Source organism: Callospermophilus lateralis, chromosome 2 (assembly GCF_048772815.1).
Source record: "Callospermophilus lateralis isolate mCalLat2 chromosome 2, mCalLat2.hap1, whole genome shotgun sequence".
NCBI classification, from domain to species: domain Eukaryota; kingdom Metazoa; phylum Chordata; class Mammalia; order Rodentia; family Sciuridae; genus Callospermophilus; species Callospermophilus lateralis.
In genome coordinates, this window is record NC_135306.1 from 166,084,188 (window position 1) to 166,111,975 (window position 27,788).

Below are 27,788 nucleotides of genomic sequence, written 5' to 3' on the forward strand. Positions count from 1 at the left end.
ACAAAAGTAGATATTTCTAAGTGTAGCAAAATTTACGTGTAAGCCATAGTTTTGCTAGTTAAGAGAGTATCAGAAATCTACTCATGGGATTGTGAGTACAGTTCAATGGTAGAATATTTGCCTACACAAGGCCTCAAGTTTGATCCTTAGCACCACAATTTAACAAGGGGGAGGGGAAAAGAGGGAAGGAGGAAAAGGTAAGGAAGAAGAAAGAAGAAATTACCCCAACCTCAATTTTTCTTCTAAATATTCACAAACCTTGGGCTGGGAATATAGCTCTGTGTTAGAGCATAGAGCACTGGCCTAGTATAAGGCCAAGAGCTCAATCCCCAGCACATAGAAAAATAAATAAATAAAAAGCAGAAATCTAGGGGCTGGAGATGGTACTTGCCTAGTGTATGCAAGGCTCTGGGTTCACTCCCCAGTGCTGCAAAAAAAACAAAAAAAGCAGAAATCTAACAAGTAAAGATATAGCATCATCTGTACTTTGTGGAAATAAGTCAATTAACTGACAAACTCAAATTTTAGCCACATAAAGAAAATAATTGCTAAAATTTTAGAATTATTATCATTAAGCTGGTTCTCAAGTTTTTTGTTTTAAATAACACTTAAAGAATCTGTAATTCACAAAGAAAAGTCCTTACTTTGTAATGGATTGACAAAAAGCTGCCACCTCCTCATTCTGTACTTCAATTTCTTGTAGAAGTGATCTTCCAGTTGGCAAACTAGTGGTCCCACTTGAGTCTTTCTGTAATTAAGAGTGTTTTTATTTTAAAAGTGAAAGATCTCTAAAAGATATACAGTAGCATAGCACAAACATTTTTATAAAAACACACACAAACTTATAGAGGCAAAATGAATCGCAGCAGTATAAAGTTTTAAATATGGATTCCTATCTCAGTAAGTTCTTTGGTTTAACTTGTCCAAGAGTAGAACATACTGTATTGATTAGTAATGCTAAAGACCTTTCTTCTCAAAGTGTTCCTGAAATGAGCACTTAAGTAAATTAACAGTTAAATGAAATTAAAGGACTACCTTCTGTTTCAAAACAATGAAGAGATCAAACCTAATTGGATCTCCACTAATACACCACGAATTCTATATATTCAACTTAGACTCCAATTCCAAGAGAATGAGTTTTAGAAGCAAATGAATGGGAATTTTCTACATTAATAAACTTATATAAACATCCTAATATTCCTCCAAAAAGTTAAGTCTGGTAAAAATTTGTTTGCAATGTTGAGGGAGATCCATTTGCCACTCAAAAATAGCCAAACTGGAGAATCCATTTAAAGGTGTTTTAATATACTACATAAAAATACTTATTTCGGCAGAAATTTCAAAGGTAAATATCCTTTAAAACTAAAATACAAACATTCTCAATTCAAAATGAAATGAAAAAACCACAATGTATAAATTTCAAGAGTTGTAATAGATTTCAACATACATAACACACAAGACTGATTAACCTGAAAACTTTAGGCAATAATTCCTTTAAAAGGTGGCAGAGCCCTTTCTGCTAGAATATCAGATGCACATTTTGGGGGAAGGGGGTACCTGGAGTTGTACAAAAATTACAACTGAAAATAAAATGGCTCCTGGGAAAAAGAGTTAACACAGACTACTTAAAATCAGTGTTAATTATGCAACCAAAGCCCTGACTAAAAATACTAGCACAGTTATGCTTACTTGTATTTGTACTTAGCATTAAGGTCTTCAATGTTTTGAGGCCTAAAAAACTCCGAATCTCTTGAAGTTAAGGACTGAGATGTATCTCAGTGGTAGAGCGCTTGCCTAGGATGAGGGAGCCCCTTGGTTGAATTCCCAGACACACACATGAAGTATAATACAGGAATGTAGAATTCTTCAATCAACCAAAAAACAAAAAAGCTCATAATTCAAAGGGAAATGTCTTCATAGCTTCTTTGCCTGCATCCACTGTTTCAGTAGACAGTTCAATACTGCAATTCAGTATCTCTCTTGAAGTCACCCACTTTCACTAAAAAAGAACACTTCCGAGGGATTTTCAGTGTTTTTCTTAACAATTTCCTCTATTGTTAAAACTTTCTCTTGAATTTCTTTCTTTAAGTTTTATTTTTTAGTTGTAGTCAAACACAATACCTTTACTTTATTTATTTATTTTTATGTGGAGCTGAGAATTGAACCCAGGGCCTTGCACATGCTAAGCGAGAGCTCTACCGCTGAGCCACAACCCCAGCCCTTGAATCTCTCTTGATTGCTTCAAAAATGTTAATATGCTGGGAAAGATTATGTCTGAACTAATGCTACTTCCTTATTATACTAGCATCTGGAATGACCAATCACATATCAATTATTGTGTTATAGAAACAAGAATGGTAGCAAATAAGACTCTACTAAAGAATGGGATTTGATATTTCCTAGCAAATCCTTTTGATCTGATATCCCAAGTCTGCAACAATCTAATCCAATCTTATTTCCTACAACTTCCCAAACAATATCTATGTTCCACTTAGTCTGAATAATATTCTGTTTCAATAAGGAGCTTATCTTGTCTAGGAATCCTGTTCTTTGTCTGAAATGTTTTCCTCTCAATCTACCTCACAATATATCAATTTTTTGGGGGTGAGGGCAGTACTGGGAGTTGATCCCAAGAATGCTCTACCAATGAATTACCTCCTCAACCCTTAAAAATTTTTTTAAATTAATTAATTTATTTATTTGCAGTATTGGGGATCAAACTCAGAGACATTTTACTATTGAGCTACATCCCCAGCTGTTTTTTAATTTTTTATACAGGGTCTCAGTAAGTCGCCCAGACTGTCTTCAAACTTGCAATCCTCCTACTTTACCCTCCCGATCACAGGCGTACACTACTGCACCTGCCCAAATATTACATATTTCAAAGACAGATTCTTACACTTCTTGGGGCACTTAAAAAATTTTTTTTTAATTAGAAAAAGAAGAAATGTCTTCTTCCCACGTCAGTTGGTCCAGACAAAAATGACTACAGCTGCTTCTCACCTGACAGTATGGGGATTGTCAGGTGCATCCTTGACTTGCTGCTGGACCTCTACTTCCTCTCCAACATCCCCATCTCTGTCTGTGGACCTGTAGGTGGTGCTGCTACAAGAATTCTACTGAGGGCTCAGGATGTGGCTCAAGCGGTAGTGTGCTCGCCTGGCATGCGTGCGGCCTGGGTTCGATCCTCAGCACCACATACAAATAAAGATCTTGTGTCTGCCGAAAACTAAGAAATATTAAAAAATTCTTTCTCTCTCTCTCTCTCTCTTAAAAACAAAACAAAAAAAAAAAAAAGAAAGAAACAAAAATTCTACTGTTTAGAAACCTGCTGATTTGGTATTCTAAAGATTTCAAATACCTTCTCATGCAGAGCACCCCAGTGTGGTTTAAGTGTTTTGCAAGCTTTTGTTTCAGCTGCCTTTATTTCCCCATTGCAACATATGCCTTCTTCAAAGGAAATTGCAAGTGGATCCACATCTCTGCAATCATCTACTCAGTTCATACCCTAACAACTTTAATTCTAATTCTCTTCACATTGCTATTTGAGGATTTCTCCAAAGCCAGTGGTTTCAAAAGACAAGATCCTGTGACTTTCCATGAATGAATAACTCTCACAGGCATCTATTCCCCCTTCTCACCTTATACTTATTCTTATATACCTTATACTTCTGACTTTTCATGCTGAAGAACTCCTACTATGAGGAGAAAAGGAAGAAAACTGAGGGAAACAACCACTGGCCCAGGGGAGAGATGCTCACGGGGCAGTTGCCTTTTTGACCCAATACAAAAGGGTCTGCTCTGGGGGAAAAATGTTTTTTGAGTTCTTTATATATCCTGGAGATTAATGCTCTACACCAGGTTGGTTAAACATTTGGAAATCAATAAACATAATTCATACAAAGGATTTATAAAGAACTCAAAAAAACCTTAACATAAAAAAACCAAAACCAATAACTCAACCAATAAATGGACTAAGGAACTGAATAGACACTTCAGAGGAAGAAATAGAATCAGCGAACAAATATATGAAAAAAATGTTCAACATCACTAGCAATTAGAGAAATGCAAATCTAAACTACTCTAAGATTTCCTCTCACTCCAGTCAGAATGACAATTATTAAGAATACATGTAACAATAAATGTTGTGAGGATATGTGGGAAAAGGTTCACTTATACATTGCTGGTGGGACTGCAAATTGGTGCAACCATTCTGGAAAGCAGTATGGAGATTCCTCGGAAAACCTGGAATGGAACCACCATTTGACCCAGTTATCCCACTCCTTGATTTATACCCAAAGGAATTTAAAATCAGCATACTATAGTGATACAGCCACATCAATGTTCATAGCAGTTCAACTCACAACAGCTAAGCTATGGAACCAACCTAGGTGCCATTCAATTGATAAATGGATGAAGAAAATGTGGTACATATACAAAATGGAATATTACTCAGCCACTAAGAATGAAACTATGACTTTGCCAGTAAATGGATGGAACCAGAGGCTATCATGCTTAAGTAAAATAAGCCAATCCCCCAAAATCAAAGGCCAAATGTTCTGACATGCAGATTCTGACTCACAATAGGAAGAGGGGAGGGAGGAATGGAAGTTCATGGATTGGATAGGGGGACATGGGAGGAAGTGAGGGAGGATGTGAATGGGAAAGACAGTAGAATGAATCAGACATAACTTTCCTATGTTCATTTATGAATAAAACCCGTATAACTCCATATCATGTATAACCACAAGAATAGGAAGTTAGTATTCTAAGTATGCATGTCAAAATATATTCTATTGTCATGTATAACTAAAAAGAACAAGTTAGAAATTTGTTTTTGCAGTGCCTTTCAGAATTTGGTACTTCCTTTTAAGTTATAAGTTTTGATAATGACAGAAATACATTATAATAAGCAACTAGTCATTCATCAAGGTAATAAAAGAATCTGGAAAGAATTTGGTACTTCCTTTTAAGTTATAAGTTTTGATAATGACAGAAATACATTATAATAAGCAACTAGTCATTCATCAAGGTAATAAAAGAATCTGGAAAGTTAACTCAAATGTTCTGTCCATGAAAGGTAAAAAAATAGCTGGACTTTAACATACAATCATTTTCATCTTCCTAATAAAGCTCTTTTTCTTAAAAAAAAAAAAATAGCTGGACTGCCAATTATTTCACCCTCAATATTAGCATCAACATTTTGGGTACTTTTTTCCTCCATTCTTTCTGGAACAATAAGAAAATTTTATACCTAATTCCTCAAGTCAAGTCTACACTTCACCCACCAACTTCACATGAGCAATCATAAGTATAAAATCATCTTTTTACTCCATTAATCCTGAAGATAATTTCTTATGTGGCACTCTAGGCTTTCTATTTTTTACTGCATTTATACACACATCTTGTCCTCTCCCTCCAGCTCAAGATGTTTAAAAGTGAGGTATTATGGTTTGGATGTGAGGTGTCTCCCAAAAGCTCACATGTAAGACAATGTAAGGTTTAGAGGAGAAATGAACAAAAAAAAAGTCCTAATCCAATCAGTGAATTAATCCCCTGATGGGATTAACTGAGTAGTGCTAAAGGTAGGTAGGGTATGGTGCTGAGAGCCATTAGCCAAGTAGGTATGACAATTTCCTTGCCAGCGTACTCCTGGAAATGGACTTGCCTTGGACATTTGCAGTGACCTTGCATGTAAGGTGACCTTGCTCAAGGACCAGGGCGGATCTGGGTTTAGGGCTCTCCTTGGGTTTAGGGCGGTTCCAGGTTTAAGGTGTACCCTGCTGGGAATAGGGCGTATCCTGCTGCCTCAGGCGTGCCCGCTCCTGGAGTTCCCATTGAGTTCTCTCGGGATTCAGAGAGTATTTGGGATCCAGAACGTGGATTTGGCCCAGAACGTGTTTTTAGAGTGCCGGTGTGAGTTCAGGAATAAAGAATTGCTGTTTGAATCTACAAAGCTGTGAGTGGCTCGTGATTTTGTGCCCAGCCAGACTGCAGCAGCATGGCTAGGGGAGGTAGGTCCCTCGGGGTATGCCTTCGGGGTACATGTACGTATAAATGTATATATATATATATGTATGTATGTGTATGTGGGTACACATTTTTTTGTTGTTTTGTTTTTTGGTACCAAGGATTGAACACAGGGATGCTTAACAACTGAGCCACATTCCCAGCCCTTTAAAAAAATATTTTGTTTAGAGACAGGGTCTTCCTAAGTTGCTCAGGGCTCACTAAATTGCTGAGGCTGGCTTCTGCCTCAGCCTCCTGAGTCACTGGGATTATAGGTATGTGCCACCACTCCTGGCTGGGATGTATATTTTGTATCTGGCAAATGGAGTCTTTTTCTCTGCTTCCCTCTTTCACACTCTTCCACCATGATGTTCTGACTCACCTCAAGCCCTGAGGAATGGAGGGGGTTATCTATGGACCATGACCTTTGAAATTCTGAGGCCCCTAATAAAATTTTCCTTCTATATAAGTATTCTGGTCAGGTCTTTTAGTCATAGCAACAAAATGCAGACTAATACATGAGGTCTGCAAATGATTAATATTTGCAATACCTACATTCCCTCAAGCGTGTCAAGGAATGAAAGAGACATAATCAATACATAGACCAAAGAACAAAGACGTTTGTAAGGGAAGATACTGAGTTTTCTAGTAAATATGATGTGTCTGGAAATCCATATAGGTCATAATCTGAAAATATTCTATTCCAGCAACATTCTATTCTAGAAATTCTTTTCCAAGATAGAAACAAAGTTTTGGGGTTTCTACAAATTTTCTTCAGGAAAATTTCTCACTTTGCTAATTGCTGTCAGCATTCATCAGGAACACTGCAAGAATAACACCTCAGTTAAACGGGACTTGGGACTAAGTTCCATCAACAGGGGACAGTCTCTTTATGACGTTGGGGGGCATAGAACTGGTATCTCCAAGAGAGAAAGAGAGATTGGTTGATTGATTGATTGATTGATTTAGTTTGATTGTAAGATTGTAAGGAATTAACTCATGCCTTTATGGAACTGACAAGTTTCAAGATCTGTAGTTAACAAACTAGAGACACAGGAGACACAAATGTGCAGTTTTGAGTCCAAAGGCAGAAACAAAACAAAAACACAATGTCCCAGCTTGGAGGTGGTCAGATGAACAAAATTCCAAATTATTCTTTGGGTCCTCAAAAGATTGGACAGGACTTACCTACATTAGAATGGGGATCTGTCCTACTCAGTATACCAACTCAAAAATTAATCTCACCCAGAAATACCCTCATATATATCCTCAGAATAATGTCTGGCCAAATGTCCATGGTCTACTCCAGTTGAAACATAAAATAAACCATCATAGCATATTAACCATAGACAGCCAAGGAATCATATCACTCCAAGCATCTAGATCAGTAGCTTTTAATTTAAGTACTTTAGAGTCTCAAAAGTAAAGTACTGGGCTAGGGATATAGCTCAGTTGGGAGAGTGCTTGCCTTGCATGCACAAGGCCCTGGGTTCGATTCCCAGCACACACACACACACACACACACACAAAAGTAAAGTACTGACCATGGGAGAACAATCTGTTTTTAAACATAACCAAGACAAAATTTTTGGGAAAATACCTACATTGGAAGGCTAGACAAAGGAGAATGAGTCAAAGATCACAGGACAAAAACTAGGGAGTATATTCATCACTAGGAAAGTAGATGGTCATTGAATTGGAAATTAGTATTAATGTTACCACAAAGAAGTTTCTCTAACATGATGAGGTCAGAAGGATAGCAAGAGAGTAGAAAGGCAGTAAGTACAAATTTCTCTTTAAAGAGTAATGACTTTGGGAAAATAAGAACAAATGCAATAAGGTAAAAGGATTAGGCTTTTAAAAATGGAAAGAATCTCTTCCCTCCAAACCAGAAAAAAAGTGGGAAATTTGAAGTGAATGAGTTAACATAACTTCAGTTAAAATAAGTACATAAATAAGTGTGTGTGTGTGTGTGTGTGTGTGTGTATACACATCTATATCTATATTATCTATACAGTGGTAGGTTGTAGAGGTAGGTTTGGGGATTCAAGGAAAGTCATAAAGGTTTAAAATAACTCACAAAATATTTATCAGTACATTCTGTGATAAAAAAGAAAAAGCAGTTAGAGTACTGTATAGGAAAGCTTCATGCCTATAAGAATTTAAAGGTTTGGGTCATATCACTCAGAAATTAGTTGGAACGAAGCACCAAATTTTCAATAAATGTACCACAAACATTAAGTATATCAATTACCATTTAGAACAAAATTGGTTACGTCCGTATCTGGATTTTTAAAGATACGGACGTATCTTTACTTCAGTGAATTATTCAAATACACTCAGTTAGACAATAAAAATCATATTTTAACTTTCCTTCTTTAAAATTAATGATACATATTCTGCCAATGAGGATATAAATGCTTATTCTGTTAATACAATTAACTTTTAGAAAAAGTCAAAATCCATAGAACTTTGTAAAAGCACTTTTACGAAAATAATTTGATACATTACTAAAACCTATAAAAACTGATCAAAGTAGCTAAATTCATAGCTATTACCTGAAAGTTTAATTTAAACTTAAATTGCCAGAGATAGTTTTAAGTATTGTTCCTTCTTGTGTTGGTCACAAAATATTTGAACTTAAGTATTTAGATTATTATTAACAAAACAAAATACCCTAGAAGGAAACAGGAAGTAAGCTTGCTGAGTGAGAAGAAAAATACCCTTCTGAATTTTTACCACAAAGCAAATTTCTGACAGGAAATGAACATTTAAGTACATAAAGTAATTATTTAAAAAAAAAAAAAAAAAAAACTTAGGCATTGCAATATTATTTCCCAACAAACAAAGTATGAACTTTAGGGACAAGTTTGTAAATGGACAGGGATAAATGATGTGTAAAAATTTAAAAGTTCCATGCCAATGAATTCTGCCACATACTTCCTGAATTATTAATGTTCCTTTACCTCTCCTTTTGGTCTATATCAAACCAAACTTTTCTTCTTATACACAAACAAGATGAAATCTTAATATTAATAAAAGGGCTTAGAACTTCTCTTTAATACAAAAATCCTTCCTGTAGCATATGTAACAGGTACATAGAGCTTCTGATTGAATGCCTCTAATATTTCTGTTTACAACCTGAGAGTAATCTGTATGAAATGGATGTTCATAAATTCCTTTGTAGATATTTAACCATCCAACCTGCCTCCTTAAATTTTCTTCTCCATTAGTCCTTGTTCTACTTTTTTTAGGACACCAAATTAAAAAATTAAGCACTAAACTGATTTTTTAATTCATGGGGAGAAATCATATAAAGAAATAGGATTTGCTCTATTTTTAAGCTTTACTATACAACATATTTTAACTTTCAGCATCTGCTACCACTTGTCTTGATTAAAATCTAGCACAAATCAGGTACAATGGCACAGCCTGTAATCCTAGCTACTCTAGAGGCTGAGATAAGAGGATGATAAGTTCAAGGCCAGCCTCAGCAATTTAGTGAGCCCCTATTTCAAAAGGAAAAATATAAAGGATTGGGGATGTACTCAGTGGTAGAGAGCCGTAGTACTAGGCTCAATCCCTAGTACCAGACTCTTCTTGCTCCGAAAATATATATGGCACAAATTGTTATCTAATGTAGCACAAATATGCTTAATATATTAAAAATTTAGTATTCTGTATTTCATTCTATTTTAAAACAACATAGTGACTTTCAGATATTCTGCTCCCTGAATTGGCTTGAAAACCTATGTCCAAAATACAGAACAAAACAAAACAAAAATTCACTTTCTCTTTTACATGGCAACTTTCCAAAATTTAACTATTATTCCCCAAAAGGCCCTCAAAAATCATCTGGTCTAACCAACAATTTCATAAATAAAGAAACTCAGATCAAGAAAGTGACTTTTATTCAATTACTATTTCTTCAACAAAAAGTCTGCATAACTTCTAGATCCCGAATACTGTAGTCTTCTCTTATTGAAACACATTGGTGAGCCCTCTTAGAATGTAGTGCTCAAATATGATTATTAGATAGGGTTTTCATAGAATTGATTGTAATGTAACAATTATATAACACCTCAGTTATGCATCAGATAGACTTCTTTAAAACTGGGCAGGTAGCCCAAACTACTTCAATTCAGATAGTGTGCTATTAGTATAGCCGTTGATGTACCACCCTGCAGTAATCTTGCTCTGATTTCTGACTGATAAGCTGACCAAGTCGTGTTATTTTTGCCTACTTGGCTTTGACTCATTTCCCTTATAACCCATTTGCTTACCACTTCAATCCTTTCCTCATACTTTAAAATCTAAGAACATGTTCTGTTAAAACTGATCCTGCACAGAAGCCTAGTAATAAATTTCCAGAGTTTGAGCAATTAGCAGTTCTCTGTGACAACCATGTGATCTGATTCCCTACATCTTTTGGGGGAACATCTTATCTTTAGAAAACAACTTACCTTCATTATTCCTGTAAAATACTTTCACCCAAATAAAGAAAATATAACGATGGTATTATGACAAATAATAAAAATGAACAAGAGGGGCTGGGGCTCAGCGGTAGAATGCTTGTCTAGCATGCATGAAGCACTGGGTTCAATTCTCACAAATAAATAAAGGTACATCAACAACTAACAAAATACTTTTTAAAAATGAACAAGAAAAAATGTATGCGGGGAAATGTACAAGGGTGTCTCACCCCCACCAAAGGAAAGGGTGGAGAACACATATGCTGAACTGGAAATGACAAGTCTAAATTCAAGAGGGCAGCAGGGAAAGGAAGTTGAGTTTCACAATAAAAGCATTAGCAATCTATGTTAGGGATTTGGGTCTAAAATGAAACTGTTCCCAGGGTACTCTATTTTTATACTTTATTATTAGTCTTGCCACATTCCCAATTTCATAGGCTCCTGAAGCATGAGGACACTTAAGTCTTCTTGTCAAAAGGTCCCAAATGCCACACCAAGGGAGCAGACTGGTTGTATCAGAATCACTTAGGGAAAGTTTTTTAAAGACAAGACATCTTTCCACACTCTCCCCCCAACGCCACAAGAATCCTACAACAATCAGAAATGAGTAGGTCCAAACTTTGCAGGAAACTGTGACCTATAACTAAGTTTAAGAAGGTGACTCTCTGAATATCTCCTGTAACAAGGTACTACTCCCAAAACAACAAGAATACCAGACCTTTGCTTTTTACAAATAGTCTGTTGCCTTTTTCTTGACCTCTAATTTGTTATTATAGAAATTCTCAAAAACACACACAAAGTAGGTCAATATAATAAACATCCATGTATCTATCATCAGCTTCAACAATTATTAACACATGGCCAATCTTATTTCATTTATAAACCTAAATACCAACATGTCATTCCAATTTATTAAAACTACAAATAATATGATTACCTTTGTAAGTTTTTCAAAATATACATCCCTAAAATATAAGAGCTCATTCAACTAACTGTAATACCAGTATTATACCAAAATATTAACAATAATTCCTTAGCTTCTTTGCATCCTAGTTTCCTCAACTATAAAATTGGGATGGACTACTCTGGCTTCATAGGATTCTTATGAATTTCCTACTGTCTCAGTAATTATTGGGGGAAAAAAAAAGCAGGGTGGGGGAGTTCAGTTTGAATATGTACAACACATAAAAAGCAAGTAAGTTTTTGGATCAGAGTTCCAGTCCTGGATCTTTGAGCAGGAAATAACCTGAATACCCAGAAACCTCAATTTGTTTAAAATAATAACTGTATCTTAACAAGGGGGAAGAAAGAATTGAGAAAGACTAATCAATGAATACGAAGTTATAGATAAGAGTAAGTTCTGGTGTTCTACTTCACATTGAGGTAAACATAGATGATAATAATAATCTACTGCATATTTAAAAAAACTAGAAAGCATTTTGAGTGTTTCACCATTAAATAAATGATAAATGAGGTGATAAAGATGTTTAGTCTGATTTAAACATTACAGAATACATACATGCATCAAAACATTACATGGTACCCCATAAACATATATGACACTTATTTTTTATGAATCAGTTAAAAATTTAATAATAAAAAAAGGAGAAGATAACTACAGTCAGTATATTTGGAATGGTAATCTCTGCTCACCAGGGATAATGTTTCCTTTAGTAGATAAATGACATTTTAAGGTTAAAAATTAAAATATATAGACATTGAGATAAACTAAAGCCATTTAGAAACATTTCTATTACCTTTAAGCTAATCTATCTATTGTGGCTATAATGCATACATTGTAGAATTGTGAATGCATACATACAGGAATGAGATATAAAGAGCAGGATTTTTTCAAAATGACCTGGATGCTCATTTTGGATTATCTGGATAATCAGGGGGTCTGTCTTCTGTGAATGGGAGGGTTGAGCCTGTTCTTAGCTCCCTATACCATCAAAGCCTTCCTTTTCTTTGATATTAAGTCTGCAACTTTCCAGAACCCAAACATCTCCAAGTTCTAGGCAGCTACCCCTCCCCCAAAACTGAAAATATCTGACATCTCAATCTCAAGACTAGACAAATACTACAAAATTTGTTCTTCCTTTCCTAGATGTTTGTTGACTCCCAAAACCAAAATAGTAGGTAAGGTGCTAATTTAATTAGCAAGTGATGATTCATACTAAAGTGATGAAAATGAGACTTATAAAGTGAGGATGAGATTTAAACATTCCCAGGACACACATATATTATTTTGAGGTATCATCTTAAGAAGAATTTTTTAAAAAAATGAATAAAAAGGGCTGGGGATGTAGCTCAATGGTAGAGTGCTCCCGGGTTCAATCCCCAATACTGCAAGATAGGAAGTGGGGCGTAGGAAAGAAGGGGAGAAAGAAGAAATCTTATATGAGGAAACAGAGACAAAAAAGATCTTAAATGCCTCTTGGTGACAATCAGATCCTGATTAGGTCTTTATTTATAATCTTAGAAAAGACAACATTAAAGGTAAGGGATTTTTCAACTGGCCTCTTCACTTTTAATTATTTGCCACACAACCAAAGAATTAAAAGAATCCTTGGGAGCAAATAAAAACAAAATTCTAAATAAAAAATATTTCTTTTTCCCAATAAATTATGCACACAAATATGAACTCTTATGTTTCACTGCTAAATTTGAGTAGTAAGAAAAAACTATACCTGAGATATTTGGCCCTGGACTTTAGTAAGCTGAGTTGCTCGAATATTTAAAGACTGGCTTCTTGTTACAGTTGCCCCAGAAAGGGAATTTCCATTCACCTTTCTTTCAAGGTGACAACTTGCTGGTGATCGTTCTTCAAGAAGAACAGCATCCCAGGGATCCTTTGCTAGCAAACTTGGAACATTTCTGTCTTCTTCATGGTCTACTACTTCCACATTGTCCACTTTTGGCTTACTTAGAGGATCCAAGTCTAGCCAGTCAAATTTACTGATGTCCTCAGACTTTGGAGATACCTGCAGATTGCTGACTGTAGTTTTTGAATTTGTTATCTCCAAATCCGTCCTTGCTTTCCCATTTTTTAAAAATTCTGATGTGCTAGCTATTTTGTCAAATAGTTTTGCCATGTCAGGACTGACTACTGGTCGATAGATTGGTAAAGTTGCTTGTGGATGAAAGGGTGTGGCAGGTGTCAAAGGATATGGAAAATACGGAGACTGTCCTGGAAGCCTTAAATATATAGGTTCTGAAGATGGAAAAGTAGGCATTCTTGGGTTGAAGCCATTCTGGAATGCAGCCTGTTTACTGTAAGTTGAAGGATAAATAGAAGGTAAAGTATAAGTGGAAGGCCCAGATAAGCCAGGGGGCCACTGTCCTCTCTGAATACTAGGTCTAAGATAGAGCTGTGCTGAAAATGAAGGGCTCAGAACAGGAGTAACTGGCAATACAGGTGTTCTACTTTCAAAACTGTCATCCAACAATAATTTTTCAAGTTCAGCTTGGGTGAGTTTTTCTACATCAATATCAACTGCTCTTTTTTGGGAATCTGATTCAGGAAACACCATGAGATCATAATCCTGTTTACTAAAAACTTGTGCTTTTTGTCTGGTACTGCTTGACAACTCAAAGTCTCTCTGCTTGTCAGTCACTTGTCTGTCCTTTTGCAGTTTTGCTAAAGCTTCTGCTTCCATCTGTAATGCTTCTTGTTTGTCCACATCTTTTGTTCTTGTTGGTTCCAGCTGTGAAGAACACTGTTTAAATCCATTGTTGCTGGATATCTGAGCCATGTCCACTAAAAAGACCAAACCTTCTCCTATCTACTTTTTTCTTGTAGCTTCCAAAATAGCAAGACCTATACATAAAAATAAATAACACTCAATTAGATTTTCTAAACACAAATAAATTTTATTTTGTTTGAAACCTATCCCCGTATGATTTAAAATTTGAGGCCACTTACAAAAATACACTACCAAGTAAATAAAATAAAATGAACATTTGGGTGAAATCTGAATGAAAGAATCCTTAAGACCTGATATACTACTGGTTAAGTAAGATATTTAGACACACATGACTTTATTCCATTTGCTGACCTAACAGGAAAGCTGGCACAATAAATGAACTTAAAAAGTTTTCATTTCAGCTGTCACATGACTGCCATTAACCAGTGGTACTTTTAGCAGAATTCTTGGCATGAAACAGCTTAAGTGCTAGTCACATATTTTCAAGAGTTCAGATAGGGTTTATTGTTACGAAAATAGCAAGTCTAAAATGGGTGCAATCCTTTTGCTATTTGTGATCCTTTTGCTATCAAATTGCTCAAAAGCCAATTAGATACCTAGTCAGTAAGATAATGATTATTTAATCAAAATATGTGAAAAAAACTGATTAAGAATTTACACTATTCTACACTTACTAAAAATGTACACTGTAATGTAGCTTACAATAATAAAAGTGTTAAGGCCATAAGAACCTGTAAGATTCTACTCAGGGGCTAGGGTTGTGGCTCAGCAGTAGAGCGCTCGCCTAGCACATGCGGGGCGCTGGGTTCAATCCTTAGCACCACATAAAGATAAATAAAATAAAGGTATTATGTCCAATTACAACTAAAAGATAAAATATTTTAAAAAATAAAATAAAGGTATTGTGTTCAACTACAACTAAAACACAATATTAAAAAAAAGATTCTACTCAAAGGTTATGACAAATTGTCACATAGATTTGATCACACTTCTGTTCTGATTATCTGTAGTAAGTCAAGTTATAATATCAAAATTTTTCCTTTAAAAACCCTTAAATCAGGGCTGAGGATATAGTTCAGTTGGTAGAGTGCTTGCCTCATATGCACAAGGCCCTGAGTTCAATTCCCAGCACCATACACACAAAAAAGTCCTTAAGTCAGGCATAGTGGTGCACACTTGTAATGCCAGTGATTTGGGTGGCTGAAGCAGGAGGATCAAGTTTGAGGCCAGCCTCAGCAATTTGGCAAGGCCATAAATAACTTAGTGAGAACCTATCTCAAAATAAAAAATAGAAAGGGTTGGGGGATGTAGCTTAGGTAGAGTACTTGCCTAACATATGTGAAGGTCTGGATTCAATTCCCAGTACTGGAATTTAAAAAAAAAAATTATCATATAGATTAAATGAAATAATGCAACTAAAATGCTTATGTTGATTCTGAGCATAAGCACTAAATAAATGCTATTTATTATTAATCCAATCTACTCTGCAATATACTTTGGATACCTAAAAAGCAAGAAAGCCTCTGTTTATGTCCCATGTTTTACCCCCCTTCTTGAACATGTTTTTCCCCCCTTCTTGAACATGTTTTTCTATAATACATGTTCAAGAAGAGTCTGATGAAAGGAGACAGGGAAAAACCCCAAATAAATTCAAATTAATATAATACAAATGAAAATTTAGGAGACTGGGATTATAGCTCAATGGTAGAGCGTTCGCCTAGCATGCACAAAGCACTGGGTTCGATCCTTGGCACCACATAAACATAAAATAAAGACATTGTGTCCACCTAAAAAATAAATTATGAAAGAAACAAAAGATCTTATTTAAAAGAAATGAAAATTTAGGTGTTGAGTTAATAACAAACAGGAAAAAAAAATGTTGCTATTGTAGCTCAGTGGTAGAGCACTTGCCTAGCATATGTGAGGCACTGGGTTCAATCCTCAGCACCATATAAAAATAAATAAAGGTATTATGTCAATCTACAACTAAAAAAAGTATTTAAAAAAATGTTAACAATGAGGACATACAGAAAGAGGTATTCAAGGAATATCCTCGTAATGTCTTTGGACTATTTGCAATTCTTTCATATATTTGTTGAAAAGTTATTCCAATTTTTCACCTTCCACAGTAGACTGCAAAACATAGTCATGATGTATACTTGAAACTTGTATGCTTCATTATACTTGAATTTTACATCAAAAGAAAAGGAAAGACAAAGGTTGGGCACAGAGGCACAGTCCTATTCCCCTAAGCAATTTAGTAAAACTCTGTCTCAAATTAAAAATAAAAAGGACAGAGAGCCAGGAATGGTGGTGCATCCCTGTAATTCCAGCAGCTCAAGAAGCTGGGACAGAAGGATAATGAGTTTAAAGCCACCCTCAGCAACAGCGACGTGCTAAACAACTCAATGACACCCTATCTCTAAAAAAATACAAAATAGGGCTGGGGATGTGGCTCAGTAGTTGAGTGTCCCTGAATTCAATCCCTGGTAGCCTCACTGCCCCCCCAAAAAAGGGCTGGGGATGTATATCAGTGGTAAAACATCCCTGGGTTCAATCCCCAGTACCAAAACAACAATAAAAAAAAAAAAAAAACCCAAAACAATAAATAAACATTGAACTCTTGATAATACTGCACACAAAGTATTCATGTGCAACTTACTTTTAAGTGCATAAAAATATAAATTAATGGATAGAGGGATGACAGATGGATAAATATGTGATAAGGTAAGTATAGGAAAATGTTAATAGAACAGATGTTAGGTACATGGGTATTTTGCTTTACAGTTCCTTCAACTCAGCTGCTATAACTGAAAACGTTCACAATAAAATGTTCAGTTGGGGGAAATGGGCACAAATTCACCCACTTGAATACACACATTCCTTTACAACATGATTTTCTTGTCTCACTAGTATAGACTTCTATTTCTCAACTCTCTTAACCTGAATGGGTCTTGGACTTGCTTTGACCAATAAAATATGGAAAAAGTGATAGTGTTGGAGTATCAAGACTAGATCATAAGAGACCTTACTGAGTTCTTCCTCTCTTGAACTGCAACTACTGTCATCTGAATTAATACTCACTGAGAATGAAAGAGAAGTAGGAGAGAAAAGAAAGCTTGGCCAACAGCCAGCAACAATCACTAACATGTGATAAAGCCACCATCTTAGACCATCTACCACACTCCAGATGACATCAGACTCATGAATGACTCAAAGTAAGACCAGCAGAAGAAACCACCCAGATAAACTCAGTCCAGATAGCTAATCCACACAATCATTCTGGAATGGTTTATTACAAAGCAGTAATTGATAAACCTTTTCTGATTCATTTAGTTTTTATTTTATTTTTTTCTGAAGTGCTAGGAATAGAACTCAGGCAATTACTTCAGACAAGTGCTGTACCACTAAACCACAACCCAGGCCCTCGTTCATTTAAATTAATAAAACTAAAGCCACTTAACTAACAATGCATTTTTGTCTTAACTTCTGCTACTGCTGCCACCACGACCATTTTCCTTCTCTAGAAGGAATACTTTTCCTTTCTCAGGCTACCTTCTCCACTCATATCCTTATTAACCTCACTGAATTCCCCTATACTTCTCTATCAGTGGTTGCCTCTTTTGCACTGTTAATTTCTCCTTTAGTTGCCAAAAAAATGCTTAAGTGTCCTCCATATTGAGAAGGGGGAGGGATATCTTAACATTCTCTTTTAAGACTATAGTGGCTTTCATTTTAATTTTCTACTTTCACTGCCAAACTTCTCAAATGATTGACCTAGAAACTTCTCAAATGACTGACTCCTTTCTTTATACATTGTGCCTTGAAAAATTCTACTTGCCTTTCAGGGCCCAATTAAAATACCATCTCCTCTCTGAAGCTTTTCCTAAGCACTCTCATCGAAATTTATGTTTTTAGCTCAACAAAAAATTTTATCAATTCTTTTCTTTATTTTTGGCAGTTCTGTGGATGGAACTCAGGGCCTTGAACATGCTAAGCCCACATTCTACCTGGGGAAAAAACATGGGACATAAACAGAGGCTTTCTTGCTTTCTAGGTATCCAAGGTAGATACATTGTAAACCCTTTTGCCTACTTGGTTGGCATCCTTGCATCTAGTAATAGGACCTCTAGCTTCTTTTTTACAGATTGTTTATCTCCCTTTTATCCCAATTAATTAAAACAGGAATAGTCCATTCTTTTTTTCTTTAATATATATATTTTCAGTTGTAAATAGACATAATACATTTATATATGTATGTATGTATGTATATATGTATGTATGTGGTGCTAAGGATAGAACCCAGTGCCCCACACCTGCTAGGCAAGTACTTTACCACTGAGATACAACCCCAGCCCAGGAATGGACCATTCTCAATCCCCACATTTTCACACCCTCAAATGGTTTGGAGGATCCAAATCCAGCTCATCAGTATTAACACCAGGACTTCTGCTGAAACTATTTGGAAAGGGAACTTTTGTTTGAGATTGCTAAACTGATGTGATGTAAACTCGCACTGTTATGCCCATCTTTGTCGCTACTTAAGGAGACGCCTAAGAATGCTTCCAAGCCAGAAGAAAACAGAGGTAAATGAGAAATAAGATGTATTCTGGATAATCTTACATTAAGCATTTGGATCTAACCATGCTCTAGGACAAACGCTTCACTGTATAAGCCACTAGGTTGTTTTGTTTGCTTAAGATGGTTTCAAATGAGTTTCTGCCATGGTATCCCAGAAAGTTCTGATTAACACACAATCTATGAACTTGTACATCTATTCAACAGGCTAAAATAGGCTTAAATGCAAAGACCTACTTGTTCATTTGCCTAGTTCTCCACATTTAAAACCATTTTGAGCCAGGCATGGTGGTGTATGCCTGTATTCCCAGCTACACAGGAATCTGAGACAGGAGAATTGTAAATCTGAGGACAGCCAAAGCAACTTAGTAGCAAAACCTCAATAAAATTTTTAAAAAGGGTTGCAGCTGTCATAGGGCACTTGTCTAGCATTCTCAAGGCCCCGAGTTCAATCCCCAACACCACACACACATACACATACACACACACACACACACACACACACACACAGGCATTCTGCTTAATAAAAATGGAACTAAGTCTAATGTGGTGGCACATGCCTGTACTCCCAGCTACTGGGGTGACCTTGGCAGGAGGATCTCAAGTTCAAGGCCAGCCTGAGAGCAACTTAACAAAACCCTGCCTCAAAAGAAAAAAGGTTGGGGATGAAGTTCAGTTGCAGAGTACTTGCCTAGCATACATGAGGGTTTGTTGCCTAGTACTAAGGAGGGAAGGAAAGAAGGAAGGATAAACTTAAATTATTAAATATATGTTTTAACACAAGGGAATGCAGGTTGTTAGAATTGTAGAAAGCATTTCAGATGGCATAAGAGTATGAATAATATGACACGAGCAATGAGTAGAGTGTAATCACCTGTTATTGAATACCATATTTTCCTATTCTTTTCTTTCTCTCACTCTCTCTTCCTCCCACTCCCCAGTTTTTCAGGATTGAACTAGTGCTTCACAAATGTTAAATAAGTACTCTCTCTTTGTCACACTAACCCAACATTTCCTATTTTTCATATAATCATGCATTAAAACAAAATAGCATTTTACAAAAAGATACCTAACTATAATTCACCTTCAACAAGTATAAAGCCAATTTGTTATTTAAGTCTTCTCATGCTTACCATAATTGGTAATGAATCACAAAGGGGGACATTTCAAATAAATGTTAACTCATTTACTAACAAAGTGGTAAATATATTTTAACTATGAATGTGTTTTTGTTTTCACATCACCAATTTATTTGCTTGCTCTATCTCTAGTACCAAAAATCAAAGGTAATCATATGCTAAACATAGTAATTGAGAGCTATCTGTTGGCAGCTAAATTACCATATTTTAGTTTTCCAAAGAATTATCATGCATGTGTATTCAAACGAAAATAAAAGGACTTAAAAGATTGTCCAAAAGTAACCCTGTGCTTTAGCTATTTTTCTGGGGCTGCTACATTGGCATGCTCCATTAATTTTTTAAAATAAAGCTCCATTTGATGGCAAACATTTAGCTGGAAATAATTTCCCACATGCTAATTAAAAATAAAAACTTGGATGTTAATGTTCCCCTAATTCAACATGGGAAAGATAACTCGTTTTTGAATGAGAAATGTATATCAACTGCCAAAATTTTCCCTACATAAAGAAACCCAGTGAAAAACACAAGGCTGTAGCTACTTTAAAATTTCTTAAAAACAACAACCAACAAAAAAATTCTTTTAAAGAGGGCAATTAAACTTTTGGAAACCATTTGCATATCACAAAACAGATTATTAAAAGCTCTTGGCTTCTTAAGTGACAGACATTCATTTACAATTTAAATTTAAATCTCAGAAAAAAAAAGGTCAGTCTTGCTACCCATCTAAATGCTTTCTGATTTTAAAAACTAGAGATACTTAAGAAAAAGGAGTAACTATTACTTGAGTTCAATAATAGATAACTCCTGGGGCTTGGGGCTTGGCCTAGTGGTAGAGTGCTCCCATAGCATGGGTGAGGCCGTGGGTTCAATCCTCAGCATCACATAAAAATAAATTAATTAATTAACAATATTGTATCCAACTACAAGTAAAAAATAAATATTAAAAAAATAGATAACTCCTCCTCTAAAATAACAATGAACCTTAAAGAAAACTAAATTATGATACCTATGTGGAATGGAATATAATGCCATCACTCATGGTGACTGAGTAACCATGGAAAATGTTTGATAAAATTGTAGTAAATGTCTACATATCTTGCCTGATGGGGTGGTATATGCCTATAATCCCAGCAACTTGGGACACTGAAGCAGGAGGACCACAAATTTGAGGTAAGCCAGCAATTTAGCAAGATCCTGTCTCAAAATAAAAATAAAAAGGTGGTAGAGCATCCCAGAGTTTAATCCCCAGTACTGCAAAAACTAAACAAAAACTACACATCTTAGGTAGAGACAGAAATGCATAGATCCTATATGGTATACATTCCTTTAGTTAATTAACTCCTTAAATTAACTAATTTAACTTTCACAACTGTTTTTAATATATTTTTTATTTGTTCTAAGTAGTTATACATGACAGTAGAATGCATTTTGACACATCATACATAAATGGAGTGTAACCTCTCATTCATCTGGTTGTACATAATGTAGAGTTACACAGGTCATGTAATCATATACGCACATAGGTAATAATGTCCAATTCATTCTACTATCATTCCTAACCCCATGCCCCTTCCCCTCCCTTCACCTCCCTCTGTCTAGTTCAAAATACCTCTATTCTTCCCCTCAACCCCCTGCACCTGCCGGTACTGTCTCACAACTTTTATAAAGTAACTACTATTACTATCCCTAGTTTACAAATGAAGAAACTTGCCAGGCCACGCCATAATCCCAGTGACCTGGAGGCTGAGGCAAGAGGATCACAAGTTCAAAACTAGTCTCATCAACTTAATAATGTCTAAAGCAATTTAGGGAGACCCTGTCTTTAAATAAAATATATTTTAAAAGTGGGGGAGAAAGGTAAAGGGGGTTGGGGATATGGCTCAGTGGTTAAGCACCCCTGGATTCAATCCCAGGTACCAAAAAAGAAGAAACTTAAGCACCTAATGTATATGATCTAACTAAACTCATAGAAGCTAGCAAGTGGTATATTCAGGACTCATATTTTTAAGTCATACACATATTTTTTAAGTTATCTCAAATTGGTACATGTCTAAATTAACACAATTTATTCCTTATAAATATTTTAACTTTCAGGGTTAGGGTTGTGGCTTAGTGGTAGAGCGCTTGCCTTGAATGTGTGAGGCACTCAGCACCACATCACCAAATGACTAGCAAATTGGTAATTTCACTGAGGACAAGAACTCTTACTTTATGAATCCTCTTCACTCAAGATTTCTAATGGTTGTTAAATGAATGCATCAATGACTACAGAACAAAAGACAATATTCCTTTCATCAAAGAAAAGTTCAATTATGAAACCAAAATAACAGGCTAAAAAACCTCTATGTATTAATAATTCAACCTTTACTGAAAAACCTTTACATGGTTGAGTTTAGAATAAATAAGTGCAGGGAATCGGTTATATTGAAAACTAGGAGGGAGTTGGCAATAGAAAACTACAAACAGGAGGTGTTCCATCACTGTTAAAAGGAAAAACCCAGTACATGAAAAGATAATATTCTCCTATCACTGATTCATAGAAGAAAGAAAACTTATCTAACAAAAACAAATAAGTAAAAAACTATAAGTTCTTTGGTATTAGACACCGTACAAATTCATCACAAAAATAAATGAAGAGGGCTGGGGTTGTAGCTCAGTGGTAGAGTGTTTGCCTAGCACATGTGAGACATTGGGTTTGACCCTCAGCACCACATAAAAAATTAATTAACTAATTTTTAAAAATGTATCAAGCTTCCTGAACACTTTTAAAAACTAACAATAAAATAAAAAGTATCCAGACTCCGGGTGTGAATTTATTCTGCCCAATAAAAACGGAATGCATGCCACATATAACTTAAAATTTTCTATGACTACATTAACGAAAACAAATACATGAGATCAACAATATATTAATTTTACTTAATCTTGTTTTTCCAAATTATCATTTCAACAGATAATTGATACAAAAATGAGTGGGATATTTTGTATTCTTTAATACTAAGTCTTCAAAATCTGGTGTATATTTTACACTTATTACATCTCTATTAAGACTAATCACGAGGTTGGGGATGTGGCTCAAGCGGTAAAACGCTTGCCTGGCATGCGAGCGGCCTGGGTTTGATCCTCAGCACCACATACAAAGAAAGATGTTGTGTCTGCCGAAAACTAAAAAATAAATATTAAAATTCTCTCTCTCTCTCTCTCTCTCTTAAACACACACACACACACACACACACACACACACACACTCTCTCTCTCTCTCTCTCTCTCTTAAAAAAAAAAAAAAAAAAAGACTAATCACATTTCAAATACTCAAAAGCCAAAATGGTCTAGTGCAAGATTAGCATTTATAAGTTAAGGAACAGGAACCAAAAACAATGGACAAACATCATTACTTTCCAGTGAAGAAAAATTAATGTTCCCAACAGTATTATTTTCCTCTACCCCAGAAAAATAATTCAAACACCTGGTTTTTTGTTATTGTTTTGGATTTTTTAAAATATTTTTTAGATTGTAGATGGACACAATACCTTTATTTATTTTTATGTGGTGCCAAGGATCAAACCAAGTGCCCCAAATATGCCAGACAAGGATGAGCCACAACCTCAGCCCTTGTTTTTTGAGAACAAAAATTTCTTCTTATTTAAGCCCCCTGAATAATCTGCAGACTTTAAATAAGGCCTACCATTCTGGATTTTGTTTGTTGTCAGAACTGAGGACTAAATCCAGGTCCTCTCACACACTAGCAAAGTGTTCTACCACTAAGCTACATCCCCAGTCCCATTTATGGCTTTTATACTTTCATTTATTTATTTATTTTTGTGTAGTATGGGGATTGAACCCAAATTAAATATGGACCAGATTAGGAAGGAAATTTTCACTGTGGGGCTCTAACAGCCTATCAGATACTTAGCATAGTACAGTGGTACATGCCTGTATCCCAGCAACTTGGGAAGTTGAGGAAGAAGATTCCAAGTTTGAGGCACTCAGGCAAGTTAGACCCTGCCTCAAAATAAAGATTTAAAAAGATGTAGGTGTAGCTCAGTGCTCAAATCCCTAGTACTACCAAAAATAAAAAATAAAAAACCTATCTATACTGAAGAATACATTCAAATGAGTATTTTATCCTAAGAGATACATCATGTAAATTTTTAACCCACTCTTGTTGCATTTATTTTCATTTAAAGTATTTGGAAACCATCTTGAAAATGCCAAATAATAAGTCATCAATTTCTTTCTCCAAAAGATCAAAATCAGACCAAAAGGTCAGAATCAGACCAAGAAGTACTTGTGAAAAATACAGTTCATATCTGCCTGGGGATTAGAAATACTGGCCTTGGGTTCAACAGCAATTTGGCTAGAGATAAATCTTTAAACAGTATATATGTAGAGCTGAATACCTTAAGTCATGGAAGCAGGTAAGATTGCCCTGGAAAAATGTAGAGAATGAAAAAAGTATCAAGAGGATGATCACGAGAGTCACTAATACTTAAGCAAAAAAAAGGAGGTTGAAGGAAAATAACAAAGGTTTTAAGGTTGATGTCAGAGTAATACAGAGAATAAAATGTTCGAAGAAGAAAATGATCCGTACTGTCAGAAATTAAAAAGAAGTGGGGCTGAGGTTGTAGCTCAGTGGTACAGCACTTGCCTAGCACATGTGAGGCCCTAGGTTCGATCCTCAGCACCATATAAAGATAAATAAATTAAATAAAGGTATTGTATCCATCTACAACTACAAAAAATATTTTTTTTAAAGAAAGAAATTAAAAAGAGGTGACACAGAATGAGGACAGGAAAAAAATACACTAAGTCTAAGAATTGCTCGATGATTTTTTTAAGTGATAGCTTTATTGAGATATAATTCACTTATTATAAAATTCACCCTTTTAAAATACACAGTTCAGTTATTCTTAGGATAGTCATAGAACTATATGACCATCATTACTCCCAAAATTTCAGAATACTTTCATCTCTCCAAAAGAAATCTTTTACCCATTGGCAGTTACTCCTCATTTCCCTCCATGCATTAGTGGTTTTTGAAGAGCAGTTTTAGAGAAGCATGGAAAACTAAAGGAAAAATAAGGAATTACATATAAAAAGAACAAATTATTCTTTCACTTCTTTGACAATAAAGGGAACAAAACTAAATAGGTAAAAAGGCCATGGTGTACGGTATTTAAAATGGGAAAGGCCTTCAACATCTGGTAGGCTGAAGGGAAGGAAATCAGGAGATAAAGACAGAAGATAAATACCAGCTTAGGCATTAGAAAAAAGGGGAAAGTATACAATCAGAGGCACAGATGGAAAGGAAGAGATACTTTAGAAGACTGAGATAATGAAAATAAGAAAATACTAAATGATCTAAAAATGCAGGTAGGGGAATGTCTCTAAACTTTAGTAGAGTTTTTAAATTTTTCATCATTGAATGCTTTATTAATTCAAAACAAAGGTGATAAATGTATAACATAATTTTCACTTATTAGGATATCCAACATGGCAAGAGATTGTCACTCTCACTCCAACAACAAAGAACAAGCTAAATAAGCTAAAACACTAATAGTTTTAAGACATCAGAGAGCAAAGGACACAAAAAATAAAAATTTTAAAAATTAATGAATTAAACTTCAGAAAGTGATATCCTTCATAGAGAGAAAAGCCCACCACTACTCTCCTCTCCAGGATAGCAGCAGAAAGAAGACATGCATTGCAGACAGGGATGAGAGGAAATAAGCCAGACTTTTTAACAAATTTTAACAGCCACATACCGGTTGGCTTAACGGATGATAATTCTTAAGAGTAGAAGAGGTAGCTAAGTGTTCCAAAATGCTGGATAAAGACTTATATGGAGCCCGAAGCATGGAACAAATCTGTTTCCACCCACCAACTCTCCCAAAGGTTTTAACAATGTTACACAGGTAGCACATTGAAATCTGGGGATATGGCAAGAACTGAAAGAGACCCCCTTGTAGTACAAAGGTCCAAGGCAGTCATCTTCCAAGGAGGACTAGCAGGTGAACAGAGAGAAATTTGTCTAATAGCACAACATTTCAGCTATCACAGCTTGAGATGAGACAGGAGGGCTAAGGAAAGTCTCCATGGCATTGTAGGCCTTCACAGAATGTAAAACAGCTGCCCTCCAGAGGTTAGGGTATGGACAGCAAGGCAGAGCTCCTAAGACACAGGCAGGAAGCAGAACTACACAAAGAGAATTTACCAGGGATCTGAAAAGCTGGCCAGCTAGGCGGCAAAATAGAGATCCCTGAAATCATGTCAAGGTTCAGATCCCAAATCCTGCTGAACAGAAAGTCACAATTCTGCTACAAAGTGTTTTTTTTGTTGTTGTTGTTGTTTGTTTTTGTCATACTAGGGATTGAATTCCTCACCCTAAAATATTTGAACACAGTGAAGTGAATCAAACTAAAGCTACAACAAAGGACAGACTTAAGCCAGGGCAGTGGCGCAAGGTACTCCAGAGGCTGAGATGGCAGGATTGAAAGTTCGAAGCAAAACCTGGGAAACACAGCAAGACCCTTAAAATAAAATTGACTGCAGCTCACCAGTAAAGTGCTTGTCTAGCATGCAAGAGGCCTTACTGGAAAAAAAGGGGGAAAAAAGGCAGACTCTCATTTTACTTTTTAAGTCAGGCTTATTCAATTTAGTCACCTGACAGAATAAAGGCCATGAAGACATATATTAAGTAAATAATAAGTAAACTTCAGACTCTAATATTGCTTTATGTAAGTTGACTGGCATACAATCAAAGATTATGATAGAAAGAAGCTAGAAAATGTGACCCAAGGTCAAAGAAACATTGAAAATAAGCAGATAAAAAGATGGTACCAAATGTTGGAATCATTCAAAAGGAGTCTTTAAATAATTATGATAAAGATACTAAATGATCTTTTAGAAAAGATGGGTAACATATAAAAATGTGAGGAATTTCAGCCATGATGGAAATTATTTTTTAAAAAATGCTAGAAGGGAAAAATATTTCAGAAATGAAAAATTAATTAGAGAGATTTAATAGCAGAAAAAAAGGAGTGGTAAACTAAAGACACATCAACAATTGGAAATAATCAAACTGAAACAAACCGAAAGAGGCTGGGGGCTTGAGAGAACCGCATATCTGAGTTCTCAGTGGTCTAACACTGTCTCTGTTAGACAGTGGTCTAACATAACACATTTGGAATCCAAGAAGGACAAGGAAAGATAACTGAATCAAAGAAATATTTGAAGAAAATATCCAAGGAATAATAATAATTTAAAAATTGTCACTGAAAAATAATTTTATTTATTATAGGTTATCACTAGTCAACCATACATAGCAAATATATTACTTGACTTTAAACATTCAGCCAACTACTCCATATAATAGCTGTTTTCGTAGTTCTTTGAATAAAAACTAATTCTGATGTAATAGTTTTCTCTCTGGAGTTAGAAACTGACATTTCTGAATATTACTTCCTTAGAAATCAGCTTTCCTATTCAATCAAGCTTTATATCTGAAAAAGTTTTATATTCTTAAGTCTAAAGGTATTAAGAGAAATTCAACTTAAAAAACTACTAAATATAGAACTGGGCAGGATGGTGCATGACTGTAATCCCAACAACTCAAGAGACTGAGACAGGAAGATCACAAGTTCAAGGACAATCTCAGCAACTCAGCAAGACCCTGTATCAAAATAAAAAATACAAAGAGCTGGGGATGTGGTTCAGTGGTCAAGCACTGAACCTTATTAAAAATAAGGCAGGTGTAGTGGCACATGCCTGTAATCCCAACAATTCAGAAGGCTGAGCAGGAGTAGTTCAAAGCCAGTCTCTGCAACTTAACTAAGTCCTAAGCAACTTAGTGAGACCCTGTCTTAAAATTAAAAAATCAAACT

General features: G+C 35.5%; 1 protein-coding gene across 6 annotated transcripts in view; it reads right to left on the reverse strand.

Moving 5' to 3' along the window:
* Pik3c2a (phosphatidylinositol-4-phosphate 3-kinase catalytic subunit type 2 alpha) overlaps positions 1-27,788 on the reverse strand; it is a 113,940-nt gene that overhangs the window by 76,828 nt on the left and 9,324 nt on the right. For all 6 annotated transcript variants that reach the window (XM_076846955.2, XM_076846953.2, XM_076846954.2 and 3 more), the window contains 2 exons: positions 13,172-14,301; positions 645-748 (listed from right to left, as the gene is read on the reverse strand). In XM_076846955.2, the coding sequence (XP_076703070.1) occupies positions 645-748; positions 13,172-14,236 (1,169 nt within the window). In that variant the 5' untranslated portion in view covers positions 14,237-14,301. The remainder of the gene's footprint in view (positions 1-644; positions 749-13,171; positions 14,302-27,788) is intronic.